This window comes from Meles meles, chromosome 10, assembly GCF_922984935.1.
Source record: "Meles meles chromosome 10, mMelMel3.1 paternal haplotype, whole genome shotgun sequence".
Classification (NCBI taxonomy): Eukaryota; Metazoa; Chordata; class Mammalia; order Carnivora; family Mustelidae; genus Meles; species Meles meles.
Genome location: NC_060075.1, coordinates 47,258,073 through 47,273,645, shown reverse-complemented (window position 1 = coordinate 47,273,645; position 15,573 = coordinate 47,258,073). Strand labels below are relative to the sequence as shown.

The following is a 15,573-nucleotide window of genomic DNA, read 5'->3' as shown; positions in this document are numbered from 1 at the left end:
TGGGCGCGGGTCTGGCTGCGAACCGCAGGGAGTGGTCCTAGAGTTCGGCGGATTAAAGAATTTCGCAACCTCGTACTTCTGGGGAGCGGGAGATGTGCGGGGCTAACCGGAAACGCCTCCGGCCGATTTACATCTGTAAAATATGCGGGTTCAGCTTCCTGGGAAGAGTCCTGGGCCGGGTGAAAGGTGCGGTTTCCGGAAACAATCTTTTACTCTCGCAGATGCGGAGAGGCCGCTCCCAGGATTCCACCCGCCTGCTAATGCGATTATTTAATTTACGGTATAGACGATAAAGACTTTAATAGTTCTGTAGGGTTCGTAGAGCGCGTTGCGTTCCCGTGCGTACACCTCACAACACTGCGGGTAAAGTAGGTTCTTTAATCCCAGTTAAATGATAAGTATATCTGGGCTGGGAGAGGTTAAGGTCCCGTTTAAAGTTGTTCAGCCTCAAAGCAGTTGAGCTACGCCCTCAAACCCGATCCGATGCGTTCTACAACGCCGCGTAATGTTATGGCTGCTAATATTTATCACGAGGTGGTAACCGTAGTGTAGAGGGTCATTGATAGCTTCTATCGTGGATAAGGAGGCGCAGACCTCCACTTTAAAAAAGAAACTGTCATCACGGTGATGAGGTACATGGGCTTATCTTAGCTTAAAATTACTAGCTTTACCTTTTTAGCCTAATTTCAAAAGCAAAACATGTTCTTTATGGTCGATTTGGAAGAGACTGGAAAACACGAAAGTAGCTTTTCCGGTTAAATACAGGAGTCGAATTAAATATGAATTTCAGAAAATAACGACCATCGTTCTGTATTTTACATGCTAAATCTGGCAATCTTATGCTGAAGAAAAAGAGAGAAAATGATCGTCTATAGCGCCACCATCTACAAATAATCACCTTAACATTTTTGGTGCATGCTTCCCTGACATAAGCCTAAAATAATTTGGACCAGACTGTACACTTTGTTTCGTACTCTGCTCTTTCCACTTAATTTGTTGTTAACATTTTTCCCTGGCCAAATATCCTTAGCACAGTACTTTCTCACACTTTAATGTGCTTAGGAATCCCCCGGAGAATCTTATTAAAATGCAGATTTCGACTCAGGAGTCCTGGGCTGAGGGTGAGATCCTGCGGTTTTGACAAACTCGTAGGTGCAGCCAATGCTGCTGTCCATGGATCACACTAAAGCAGCGAGGCCTTAGGGTTTAGACAACATGTTTACTAGCCTCACAGTATCCTATTGTGAAATTCCCTATTGCTGTAGGGAATTTCTGTAGGCTCTATTGCTGGCTAGGTCGATTTTGTGGGATTAATTACCCTTGAAATGAGAATTGGACCCTGGGAAGTAGAACGCAGGAGGCACCCCAAGGGGTCACACTGACCCCCAAAACCATTAACACAATTGTATGCCATACTGATCCTTCCCTCAGACCCTTCGCTTACTCCCAATTCGGCCTCCCAGGACTCAATTTCCCTGCCAGCCCCTCCCGCTACGTCAGCCCTGCCGCCGCCGCCGCCGCCGCCGCGGTTGCTGCCAAACCCCGGAGTGGATTTTGGGAACGTGCGCGCGAACGGCGCCCTGGGCATGCGCAAGCGGGCCCCGGGCCCGGCGGGTCGGGGACTCAGGTAGCTTGCGCTTGCACCGCCTGCGACCCGCTACCTCGCTAGCGGCAACTTGGAGGCTGCAGCCACCGCTCGGGCCCACAGGGTACCTTGGTCTCGTCGTGGACAGTGCGCCGGCTCCACCGCGCGGGCCCCCTGGCCGGCCGCTTCCTCCCGTGCCGAGGCAGCCGCAGTGACCCCGCCCCCGGGCCGAGGATGTGAGACTGGCCGGGCGTCCCCGCACCGGGCCCGGGCTCCGGGAGTCGGCGGCTCGGCAGCGCTGGGCGATGGCCCTGCTGCCGGGGCTCCTCGCCTCCTGGGGCTTGGGGCAGTGAGGTGCCGGCGGGCGAGGGGAAACGGCCCTGGCGCGGCGGGGACCAAGGGGCCTCGGGCGCCATGGAGGGGGTGCTGTACAAGTGGACCAACTATCTGAGCGGTGAGTGGGGGGCGCGCCAGACGCCGGGTCCTTTGTTTGAGCGGCCGGAGGGCGGCGTCGGGACGCGAGTCCTGGGGGTCGGGGTCATGGTCCCTCCAGAAACCAGAGAGGCCTGCACGGGCCGGGAGTATTTCCCCAAAGCTATTCTCACAGGACCGTGTCACCCATACTGTTCGGACACAGACCCCTGTTGGGGCTCGATGAGGGCCTTGGCTGTCCTTTCGCTTCAGGAGAAGCTACGAAATATTGAGCTTTGGGGTGACTTGAAAGGCAGGATGCCCTCGATGTCGGCGGGAGGGGGCCGCTGCCTTCCGCAGTGGGGTCTTCTGGGCGTCTGTCGAATTCTGGCCAAGGAGCTGGTGTCGCCCGGCCAGCAGATAGGTTGGAAGGTTTCAAATGAATGCCGAAGGTGAGCTGGAATTCCGGAGGTAAAAGGTCCTTTTTTTAAACAAAGTCCCTAGTGCAAACACTTTTCCTTTTGTCACCTTCGGAGTCAGCTGGGCGGACCGAGGTATCAAGAGTTCCATCTCAACAGTTTGAACGCTCCAAAGTATGTACACGGTTTTTGCTTTTCTCACTGAGCATTCTTTTTGTTTTACAGACTCACAAATTACCATAAAATGAAACCGTAGCAACTGTTTTGTTGCACTGCTGAGCAGAATGGCTTAAAAATAGTACCCCGCCCCCTTTCCCATGTGTGGAAGTACTTTATTTCGTATCTTGGAAGGTCATAACTATTCTCCAACTGTGAATATGATTCAGAACTAGCATTTTTTTTTTTTTCATTTGTGCAACCAATGTTTAGTAAAAGCCTTCTACTTGCTGGAAACTTGTGTTACTCACCTTTTGGGAACTAAACTTCATTGTGGAAAATGAGCTGGACACTTATTAATTTAGTAGCACTGTATTTGAAATCAGAAGTATTCCCAGTATCTCTTATAGTGGGAGAGATATATTGTCCCACCCTTTGATAGAACAGTTTTTTGAACGTTGTAGTGTGCTGATGCTCTCTCTGGGGTGGTTTAAGGACTGATGTGTCTGGGAGGATCAGTTGGCATAATGACTTTGATGAGGTTACATAGCACAGCCAAAAGTGCACCTGTTGGGTGTACCCAGAATCTCTTCCTTATGCAAACTATGGTTAGGAGTGAGTCCTGTTTATTTTTCTAATGATCATTAGTAGAGGCTGAGTGAGGAGAAGTGTTTTAGAAGATCTTGCCTTTGCTTTTGAGACTTTCTTTGATGTCAGATGTTTAAATTAGATGTGGATAACTCGTGGCTGGGCTTTGGTGAATGTCCAATGCTGGTTAACACTCTTCTAAACTAAAGGGAACATGCTTGATCAGGTAATTTTCCTTTGAGGTATCTCCAATTCGTGAGATGTATGGCTCTTATGTCCTAGAGTAATTTTAGTTCCTGGTCTATCACTCCTTTCCATCACACTTGCTTTTTAATTTTTTTTTCGTTCATCCTGAATACTCATCTTTCTTTTCTTCAACCTCCTCCCTCCCCCCCTTTTTTTGCTTCACCTTTCTTTCTCTCCTCTTTTATATGGAAAGGTTAATCTCTGGGTACAGTGCCTGCTTCCTGTTGTGAAATGCCATTTTTACCACCCCCCCCAACTGTTTTTATGTATCCTTCAATAAATTAAAATTCCTCTAGAAGGATCTTTTGGAATCTTTATCATGTGATGCTTGTACCATCTGTCCTGTTGGAAAAGTCTTTTTTTTTTTTTTTTTTCCTGCCCCAAGCAAATTCTGCGAGTGTGCCAGGGTGGAAGCCCTAAAAAAGGGGGGCTGGAGCCATTGCCAAAGGCAACTGTCATTATATCATTCTGCTTGTTCCCTTGAATCAGGTGCCTCCTCATTGTGGTCACACTGTTCATAGAACCCCATCACACCGCTGGGTACTTTTCCTGAATATACTTACAGTTATGTTTCAGCACATTGTCTTTCATCAGGAAATTTACTTCGGAAAAGAGCAGTATAGCCTAAGAGGAACAAGTGCATTCTTGTTTCTTCCACCCTTCTATGTGAGTTAGTCTCCCAAAAGAGCATAGTGTAACTGTTGTTGTTTTAAAGATTCTTTTCATTCATTTGATAGAGAGAGCACACAAGCAAAGGGAGCAGGAGAGAGAGAAGCAGGCTCCCTACTGAGCAGGAAGCCTGACATGGGGTGCGACACAGGGCTTTATTCCAGGACCCTGGGATCATGACCTGAGCCACACAGGCACCCCATGAAGCTTGTTTTTAAAAGTAATATTTTGTCTTAAGGTTTTGCATGTAGTAATTTTAAAATACATATAATCCGAGCTCCAGTTTTTGTTCATTCTGAATTTTTCTCTAAATCATACCTGCTTGTGTAATTTTGTCATGCCCTCAGCTTGATATGGAAACCTTTTGTCAAAGTTGAGTGGACCAGTTAAGAAATCAGTTTATTTGCTGATCCTTTGACTACTTGGAGAACATTGTTAATTTCATTCAGCACCTGCTGTGTCCTGGACACTGTGTTAACCACAGGGCAAGCAACATTGAGTAAGAGACACAATCCCAGCCTTCCTTGAGCTTATAGTCTAGAGGGGAGAAAGACATTCGTTGAATAAGTACTTAGAAGCATGTTCCAAGCGTGTGTGATTTGGGGGGAAGGTGAAGGAGAGAAGCTAGTCTGTGTCATTGGGGAAGGCTTCTCTGAAGAAAAAATATAAGCAGAGCCTGAAAGATAAATAGAAGCTAGTTATAGCAAGGCCAAGGCAGAGCTGCAACTAGAGGTTGCGAAGAATTTTTAGCTACAGGGAATGTCCGAATGAAGGCCCCAAAGCATCATAGAGACAGGCGAGTGAGGAAGGGAAAGAGGACCCACATGGCTGCAGGGTTTGGAGTGAGGCTAGGGTTCCAGCAAGGCTGCAGGAGTCTGTAGGAAGCTCTATAGGCCCCTGCAGGGCCTCTCATGCTGCTATGAACACTGTGGAGTGGTTGGAGTGTGTGAAAGAGAGAGAGATGATGATGAGATTGTTTAAAAGCTTACTTTGATTGCATTTATTGTATTTTGCTAACTACTGTATTTTGTGAGTTTCTCTTGCCTCTTGAATTAAACTGGTAGGTGTCAATTACTGGAAGTTGGACGCATCATCAGGCCTTGAGAATAACATCTAAATTGTTTGCATGAGTATAGTGCTAAACTACAGAAATAGAAGCAGTCCCTTTTCCTAGTATGCTAGGTATTATATTCAGGTACCCTGTGCTCCTTAAAAGGAAAATGGAAAAAAAAAAAAAAAAAGAGAGAGAGAGAGAGAGAGAGAAAGTGAGAGCTTATGTATTTTCTTCTTCAACAGCCCTGAGCCATCCCACTTTTTAAGCATCAGAACATTGGACTTTCTGGGGTTTAGTGTCAAGCCCTCTCTTCAACTATTAGATTAAACCTGGAGTAAAGAGGAAATGGATCAGACATTTCACAAACACCTGTACTGTGTGAGATGCAGAGCTAAGCATTGTATGTTTGTTATTTGTATCTCTCAAGCCCTCAAAGTTGGTCAAGGAATATTACATATGCTCGGTTGTAAATGAATGCTCTACAGTAGAGCTCTAGTTGAGGAGTCCGCTGATACCAGCTCTGTCACCGCCAACTTCAGAGTCGCTTTTCCATTCTGAGCTTAGCATCTTGCTCTGTAAAAATGATGAGATTTACCAGTTAAAAATTATAAAAATAGTAAAAGACTCAATAATGTTCCAGGCATTATTCTAAACATTTTACATGGATTAACTCATTTAATCTCCATGGCAATTTTAAGGAGCAGTTGCCTTTATTATTCCCATTTTCCAGATGAAAATACTGAGACACGGAAAGGTGAAGGAACTGGCCCAAGGTCACACAGTTAGTAAGTGGCTTCAGAGTCATAGCTCCATTACATAATACTTTGAAAGGTCCTTCCTGCTTGATCATTATATAATTCTAGCTGATTCATAATGCACCTATATTTAAAGTATGTTGACCTAGAATAGCAGACTCTATTTGGGGGTAGGAGGAAGAGACGAGCTCAGGAGTGAGGAAGACTTTGCTCCGCGTTGTGCATATGTTTTGTCACAAGGAAATTTTCTGAGCTGTGCTGTGAGCATTCTGCTTTGCAGTTTTAGGTCCCTTTCCTGCTCACTCAGCAAACAGGAACACTGCTGCCCTGAGCGCTATCCACTGCAGACTTCATGGGCCCAACCAGCAGGTTAGGGCACAAGCATATTGCAGTACTGCCTTCCAAAAATAACAAAAACTTGCATCGTGTTGACCAGATGGTTGTCTGAGGAGGTGCTATAATTTTGCTTACTACCTCCCAAACCCAGGTGGAGGAAGGTTACTCTTGCCTATATATGTCTGTGCTGTATAGAAAGTGCCAAGAGGACATCTAGAATGTGAATGATTCAGAGTAAGATTCTCATGGTCTCATAACCACTGGTCAGCATTTTTTTGTTGTTGTTTTAACATCTTTATTGAGATGATGATTCACTTATCATAAATTTCACCATTTAAAGTATACTAGTTAATAGTTTTTAGTGCATTTACAGAGTGCAACCATCACCACAATTTTAAAACATTTGCATTATCCCCAAAAGAAACCCAGTTAGCAATCATTCCTACCCCACCCCTTCTTCTTTTTGACAACCACTAATCGTATATCTGTGTAAACTTGTATATTCTAAACGTTTCATATAAAGGGAACCATACATTATGTGGTCTTTTGTGACTGACTTCTTTTTTGGGGGGGTGGGTTATGAATGTATAACATGCATCAGTACTTCATTTCTTTTTATTACAAATAATATTCCAACATATGGATATACCATTGTTTTTTTATCTGTTCATCAATTCAAAATTTGAGTTGCTCTATTTGTTTTGATTATTATGAGTAAAGGTGCTGTGAATATTTGTGTCAAGTTTTTGTGTGGACATGTTTTCATTTCTCCTGAATATAAACCTAGGAGTCCAATTGCTGGGTCATACAGTAACTCCATTGAATAGTTTGGGGGAACCACCAAGCTCTTTACCAAACTGGCTGTACCATTTTACATTCTTAACAGTAATGAAAGAATGTTTCTATCTTTCCACATTCTCACCAACATTCATTATTATCTACCTTTTTTTATCATATCCATTCCAGTGAGTGTGAGGTGGTATCTCATTGTGGTTTTGATTTCTGTTTCTCTGATGACTAAGGAAGTTGATCATCTTTTCATGTGCTTATGAGCCATTTGTATATCTTCTTTGGAGAAATGTCTATTTACTGCCTTTGCCCACTTGTTGACAGAGTTATTTTGTTATTATGGAATTGTAAGACAGGTTCCTTATCAAATATATGACTTGCAGGTATTTTTCCTGTTCTGTAGATTACCTGTCACTTTCTTAATGGTATCATTTACAGCACAAAAGTTTTTAACTTTGATGCCCAGTTTATCAGTTTTTTCTTTTATTGCTTGTGCTTTTACTGTCGTATCTTAAGAAACTATTGCCTAACTTAACCCAAATCATGAAGATTTACTCCTGTTTTTTTTCTAAGTTTTTATAGTTTGAGCTCCTTATTTAGGTCTGTGGTCCATTTTGTGTATGGTATGAGAGTTAAGGTTCCCCTTTATTCTTCACATTCTCTGTGGTATCCAGTGTTCAACTCTTTTTTCATAATTTCAGTGATGGGATCATGGGCCAGTATATTTGAATGTTTTAAATGCAAAGGTTTGAAGTCGGAAAGCCCTGAATTCAGAGTTCTGCTTGGCTACTTACTAGTGCTGACACCTTGAGCAAGTTACTTAATCTCCCTGAGCCTCGGTTTTAAGATGACAGCAAGAATAATAGCCATACTAGGTTTATTATGAAGATGAGATGGGTAACATTGTATGAACCTGCCTGGTACATAGTTTGCTTGCTGTTAGGTTAATTTGACAACTGTTTGATTAACTTTGCTAGAAAAATTCAGTTGTTAATTTTAAAATTTTAAAAATTTTAAAAATTTCAGTTGTTAATTCAGTTGTTAATTTTATCTGTGTGCAAACTCTGGCTCCTCATGGCTTCTGAGAATATATGTATCCTGAATTCTTTAAATCCTCCTTTTGGGAATTAGAGTGGTATAATTTATAAAGGAAGATATTCAAATGAGCCCTCAGAATCTTGAAATTGATGGAATTGATTCTGTAGTCCTATGACTGTCATTCTTTTGAATGAATGCTGATTACAGATCAAGTAATTTTGTGTATTACTGTACTTTTGCTTCTAGCAAAAATTAATAATCTAGTAAGGAACATAAGAGATGTTAGACCATTGCCTCATTGGCACTCCATCAAAAGCAGTACCAATCTTTCCCTTGATTCTCATGTGTGATGTGGTTGGGGATGTTAGGGGTATATGACTGTGGAATCTTATGTTTGTAGACTGAAGAGGTTTGGGGACCATTTTTCTCAGACTATACTCTCAGCGTTTAATCTCTGCCATTTCCTGTTACCATTACTTTCATCTTATTCAGAATTGAGCAAAAGATAGTTGAATTCCATTAGGAATAGATTTGAGACAGAGAAGAAAACAGGCAATGGAGGAGCTCTGTTGTACACAAGACAGATGAATGAGACAATGGGGAGGGTAAGTCCAAGAAAAATACCATGGTGCATTTCTCTCCTTAGATCTATTTTCAAGTTTGTGGAGGGTATAACAGTACCAGGAGAGATGGAAAAAATAGCTGATTAAAGTGTTAGCCAGAGAAGAAACAAAATATCATTTGCTTGAGAATCTATTCCATGCCCTTTAGGTAGAATTGTTCTTGTGTAATCCAAGGCAAGGATAGCTCTGTCTTGGTTTTGAAATGAGGAGTGGTTTCAACAATCTACTTTTTAACACAGTTTAATAGCCCCCAGTCAGTCAATCATTCACTAAGAAGAATGAAACAATAAGTATCAGCTTCTTACTAGACCCTGTGGGTGTGTTAGGGATACTTTTTTGAATAAGACATGATCTGTTCTCAAGGAGATCATAGTCTAGTGGATATCTCTCTTAACTATGAAAAATGCCCTTCTAAATTCATGATTTTGACCCTTAAACCTTTACCTGGTTGTTTCAAGGCTGTGGCTTGACAAGACTTAGAAGAACCACATTGCATATCACTGATCCCTAGGTGTAGTTAGCTATTAACTATCACCCTCAGTGTCTTTACTGGAATTTTAAAGGCAAATTTGGGGCAACCTTGACAGGCTGGAATGTTAAAGTCTTTGGTTGTCCAGGTTGACATCACACATGTCCTTTTGCTTTTCTGCCTCTACTGGCCAGTATATGCAGCTTGGATGGAGACCAGCCCTTCATCTTCAGAGGCCCGTGTAAGCAGCCAGAAATGATACAGGGAAGAAAGAATATGAGTAAGGTGTAAAACTGGTCCAAGGAGATAGACATACCTTTGTTAAGAAAAATGCAGGAATCCTAAAAAGAAGGGAAGGAGGAAGAAAGAAAGGGAGAGGGGGGGATGGGAGGGAGGAAGGGGATGGGAGGGAGGAAAGGGATGGGAAAACAAAAGGAAAATGTAGGCATCCTTTTTCAGAAGTGTTCAGGGAAGACTTCATGGAAGAGGCGGGACCAACAGGTGGGTGGAATTGACCTGGGCAGAAGGGAAAGGTGAGGGAACAGAAGTGACTCTAAGTAAGGAAACCAGCAGTACTAAAAAGGAGAGTTCTGTCCTGAGAGCAGGAGGAAATACTGGTGTGTTGTTGGGTTAAGCCAAATCAACCCTGATAGTTTTTAATTGGTAGGGAGTTACCTGGGGTTTCTCAATAGGAAGGAAGAACAGGTAAAAACAGTATGTAAGGAAGATTTAGCTGGCTAAAACATAATAAGGAAGGAGGGAAAGCTGAAATACAGGACAAGATGATGATGGAGGGGGAAAAGGGAGGCAGTATCCTCCATTTCACAGATGAATAAACCAAGGCTTTTAAGATAAATAATTAACTTAGAATCACACATATGCGGCACCTGAGTGGCATAGTGGGTTGAGTGTCCAGCTCTCGATTTCGGCTCAGATCTGATTTAAGGGTCATGAGATTGAGCTCTGTGTCAGGCTCTGCACTCAGCAAGAATTCTGCTCGGGTTTCTCTCTCTCTCTCTCTCAAATAAGTAAATCTTTAAAAAAAAAAAAATTGCACAGCAAATAAATCTTGAGCCAGGTCTGCCTGACTTCATGTCCTTTCCATGATTTTATGCCATATGCCTCAGCATGGGCATGGTAAAATGTTGAAGCCAAGAGTGAAAATGAGGGCAGTTGGGAAAGACTTAGAGACTGAACTGGAGGGATGGGGCAGAAGTGGCCCTCAGATTTAGAGCTAGGATAGTTAAGAGGATGCTGGGTTTGTTAAAAGTGACGTTATAGTCAGAAGAAAAATAACATGTTAAACCTTAGACATTCTGTTTAGTCCATCTCTTTCATTTATAAATGGGAAAATAATGCCCAGAGGAATTAAGTAACTTGCTCAAGATGACACCAGTTTCCTGACTATTTTCTTGATTAAGGTGATGGTAGGACATGTATCAGAAGCATTACCTAGAACAAGTAAATATAACAAATACACAGTTCGGTAGCCCAAAGCACACAGCAGAGGTAACTAACAGCAGGCTCAACAGAAGAGAATTTGATATGATATATTGTAATTATAGGCTCTTCACCATCTGCATGCCTGACTCCCCAGTAGACTATTACTCTTTGAAGTCTGAGATCTTCTTTTCTCTAAATCTCTAAGCCTGGCAAATTATAAGTGCTCAAAAAGTGCTTTGTGAATTAATTAATGGTAAATTGAGGAACCTATAATTTAGTTAATGCTTGGTTATTATCTTTACTATTAGGGATGTCTCTTCTTCCCTTCTTCCCAGCTGCAACAAAGTCTTATGACTGACCTGGCAGAGGAGCCCACAGCCTTGTTATCCACTGCCCTGTCTGAAGCTCCCAGAGGGAAGCCAAGTTTGGGGGGAGGGTTCTGATGAGATGGAATATGGCTGAGCACCCACCACTGGACATGGAAAACACCAAAACTGTAGAGGTCAGGGGTTAGTAACTGCTTTCCTTCAATGTAAAAATGGTAGGTTTTCTCACCTTTAACATATCTATAGAACATCTCTAACATACTGTATTGTAACCATCATGTAATATATATGGGGTATGAATACAGCAACCATAATTTATGGTGAATAAATTATGTCTTGATCACCATTTCAGAAAGATTGTTACTCCTATAAAGACATTTAGTCTCGGGGCGCCTGGGTGGCTCAGTGGGTTAAGCCTCTGCCTTAGCTCAGGTCATGATCCGAGGTTCCTGGGATAGAGCCCCACATCTGCTCTGCTCAGCTCAGCAGGGAGCCTGCTTCCCCCTCTCTCTCTCTGCTTGCCTCTCTGCCTACTTGTGATCTCTGTCAAATAAATAAATAAAATCTTAAAAAAAAAAAAAGACATTTAGTCTCCCTTTATTTTCTTGACATTAGCTATTTCTCTTGAAGTAGATTCTGCAAAAGAATTGACTTTCCTATTACTTTGACTTAAGATAGAGGTTTATGGGTTTTGAAAGCTGAAAGAGACTGTTAGACTCATTCTGTAATTCTGTAGAAAAGGAAATTAGAGCTGAAAGAAGTTAGAGATGCATTCAGCCTTTTTGCTTCTTTTCTGTTCCTGTTTGATTATGGTCACTGTGTTTACCTCTTATGGTTGATGAAAAAGCACCTTTTGTTCATTTTTTTTCTTCATATTTAGCTTAATTTCCTTTTTCTTCTTTTTTAAAGATTTTATTTATTTGAGAGTAATGAACAAGAGAGAGCAGAGCAGAGACAGAGGAAGAGGAAGTCAACTCCCCACTGAGTAGGGAGCCAGATATGGGGCTGAGTCCCAGGACCCTGGGATCATGACCTGAGTTGAAGACAGATGCTTAACTGACTGAGCCACCCAGGTGCCCCTTAGCTTAATTTTCTATAAGAGATTTAAATAGCCCCTTCTTGTGTTTTTTTTTTTTTTTTGCTTTTCTATAGAGCAGCATTTCGTTACGGATTTTTGGAAATTTGCAACATGTTTTTTTTTTTTATTTAATTTTTTCCTGTTAGGCAATAATACTGTAAACTTTTGGTTTCCCGTAACACCTAATTGGCAGAAGTTCTGAAGAAACTATGGTGGATTTATAGGCAGAGTGCGGTACCTTAGCATGAGGTTGACATTTCACTTAGTGTGTTTCCTACTAGTCCTGTTTAAGAGTGTTGTTATCGGGCTAAGATGGAGTAAGCTCACTGTAGCCTCGTTCCCACTGAGTACAACTTAAAACAAAGCAACGTACTCACGCAACTACTGAGAACTCTGAAAAGTAAATAATAGCAAGCAGACTGAGGAGAGAAGCAAAACAAGCACCATGGTAAAGGTGAATACTCTTGAAACAAATGGAAAGGTGTAGATTCTTAGCAGAGAAATATAAAATACTGAAAAGGACTAAATGGACATTTTAGAACTAAAAGGTATAATATAATTTTTAAAAATCAATCAGTAGATGGGTTCAGTAGAATATAGATGACACAGAAAAGAAACAGTGAACTTGAGGATAAGTCAATAGAAATTATCCAGTCTTAAGAACAGGAAAAAAAAATTGGTATAACTGAAAGGAAAAGTAAATCCACAATTATCTTTGGAAACTTCAACATTCTTCTCTTAGTAATCCATAGAACAAGTAGACAGTAAATCATCCAAAGATACAGAAGATCTGAACGCTCCCCACCAATTTGACCTAACTGACGTTTGTAGAGTAATCCTTCAAACAGCAGCTGAATACTACATTTTTTTCTCTTTGTAAAAAGATTTATTTATTTATTTGAGAGAGAAAGTGAGCATGAGCAGGGGAAGGGGCAGAGGGAGAAGCAGCCTACCCTCTTGAGCCAGGAGCCGAACTTGGTGGTGGATCCCAGGACCTTGGGACCATGACACCAGCTGAAGGCAGACATTCAACCTACTGAGTCACCCAGGCATCCCTACTGCATTTTTTTTTTTGTTCAAATGCTTGTGGGACATTCACTAAGATCAGTCATGTTCTGGGCTACAGTAGAAACTGTGCCTAATTGAAAAGAATGCCCTTTTCTTTAACAGAAATAAACTAAAAATCAGGGACAGAAAGATGTAGGAAATTCCCCAGATGTTAGGAAATTAAACAATATCCTTCTGAGTAACCTGTGGGTCAAAGAGGAAGTCTCCCAAGAAAATTGTGAAATAGTTTCAACTTAAAATGAGGACACAACAGTGGTTGGCCAGGGGTAAAATGTGGGAAGACGGCTTGACCTCAGAGGGGCAGCACAAGGGAATTTTAAGGAGAGGATAATGGAATTTACTGTATCTTTATTTTTTTTTTAATTTTTAATTTTTTAATTTCTTTTTAAGATTTTATTTATTTTCTTGAGAGTGAGAGAGAGCACGAGAGGGGAGAAGATCAAAGGGAGAAGCTGGCTCCCTGTGGAGCTGGGAGCCTGATGCAGGATTGGATCCCTGGACTCCAGGATCATGACCTGAGCCAAAGGCAGTTGCTTAACCAACTGAGCCACCCATGCATCCTTTCTGTATCTTTATTATGGTGGTTGTTCGAAGATTATGCATTTATTGAAACTCAGAACTGTTAACCAAAGAAGAAATTTCACTACACGTAAATTTTAAAATATTTTTAAGAATTTAAGTGTCAGGGTGCCTGGCTGGCTCAGTCAGTAGAGCATGTGACTCTTGATCTTAAGGTTGTGAGTTCAAGCCCTGTGCTGGGGATAGAGATTACTTAAAAATAAAATCTTGGGGCGGGGTGGAGGGAAGGAAGTAAAGTGCCTTTTTAATGGAGTACCCTTTTTTTTTTTTCCTTTAGTGAAATGTTTGGATGAGTTACTTGTCACAAGGGTACTGAGTTAAAAAAAAGAAAGCTACAATATTTTTTAGACATGAGTATGACTCACAAATAATCACTTTTTGGTTTGGATCTTTAAGGGAATAAGAACATCTCTAGAATTCGGATTTAAAAATGGTAGTTGTGAAATAAAAAAGGAAGAAAATATAGTATAAATTAACAAGAGCTATGCTATTTTAGATCCAAATATATGTACATTTTTATCAAGAAAATTATGCTCGTTGAAAAAATACATGTTGTTCAACAATTAGTTGAGCTGAAAAAAAGCGAATTTTGCAAACAGTTGCTGTCAATTAAGTATAGACAGACATTGCACTATGTGAGAAAAGAACAAGCTGGTAACAGTTTGGGAATAATGATGTTCAGATTTTCAATTTATTTGAATAATGTTTTAAATTTTTTAGATTATAAGTTTTATACTTCTTTTGTTGAGTTTATTCCTAGGTATCTTTTTCTCTTTGATGTTATTATAAAAGGAACTGTCTACTTTCATTTTCAGTTCATTGCAACTGTATACAAATAGAATTGATGCCTGTATAGTGGTCTTCTATCTTGCAACCTTGCTGAACTTATTTTAATAGTCTTTTTTGTTGGACTCCTTAGGTTTATGCTTTGTTTTGTTTTGAAATATACGAGAGTGTCTGCAAATAGAGGTGGATTTGCTTCTTCCTTTCCAGTCTGAATTGCTTTTATTTCATTTTGAACCCTAATTGCCCTGGCTAGAACCTCCAATAATGTTGAATAGAAGTGGTGAGAAGAAGCATCCCTATGTTGTCTCGGAAAAAGCATCCAGTCTTTTGTCATTAAGTATGACTGACTCGAGTTTGGGGTTTTTTTGGTTTTTGGTTTTGCTTTTTGGGGCTTTTTTGGGGGAGCTTTATCTGGATGAAGAGGTTCCCTTCTGTTCCTAGTTGGTTCAGAGTTTTTGTTATGAAAGGGTGTTAGATTTTGTCAAGTGCTTTTGCTTTTTCTACATTTAGTGAAGTTGATCATGCGATATTTAATAATCTTTTATTTAGGGAAAAAAACAACTCAGACTTGAAGGGAAAGAAAAAAATATTTATTGGCTCACTTTTTTTTTTTTTTTTAATCTCACTTAACTGAAAAGCTCAGTGGACATCTTATCTATGGTTATAACATGGCCTTATTGTGAATGTCAGTCCATATTTGCATCCTTTCCCTGCTTCCCTCCAATCCTCCTACACCGATTCCCTTCATGTGTGAATCATGTTTAGGTCTCGGGTGATGGCAGAATGACTGCTGGCAGCTCCAGGCAAACATCTTCAAGACCAAAGAAAAAAGAGAGTCTCCATTTCTTTCTGCCTTTGTCCAGACCCAGCAATAGTCCCAAGTTTATCTTTGGTTCACTTGACTGTTGCAGAGTGTATCATTGAGGACAGGGGATGTGAAGTGCCGTTTAAGCCTGAATCACATGTTCCCCCCGGAGCTGGTCAGCCCCACCCAACTACGTGGATAGAGTATGGAGGAGATTTTCAGTAACAGAAATGTGGCGGTTGCCAAAAATAAATATCCACTATGCCTTCTGTAGTGAAATAATCCAGGATAATGTGAAGTGTGTGAAATTGGCATTTAAGTACTTTTATTCCCCTACCCCATCCCTGGCA

General features: G+C 41.2%; 1 protein-coding gene across 2 annotated transcripts in view; it reads left to right on the top strand.

The window, feature by feature from the left end:
* Window positions 1-41: 41 nt before the first annotated feature.
* Window positions 42-15,573, top strand: part of PLEKHA8 (pleckstrin homology domain containing A8) — a 56,444-nt gene continuing 40,912 nt past the window's right edge. Inside the window, exon 1 of one of the 2 annotated variants that reach the window (XM_046020545.1) lies at window positions 42-186. In XM_046020545.1, the coding sequence (XP_045876501.1) occupies window positions 93-186 (94 nt within the window). In that variant the 5' untranslated portion in view covers window positions 42-92. Of the gene's footprint in view, window positions 187-1,600; window positions 2,040-15,573 lie in introns of those variants that run through there. The other variant, XM_046020546.1, reaches the window with a different exon arrangement.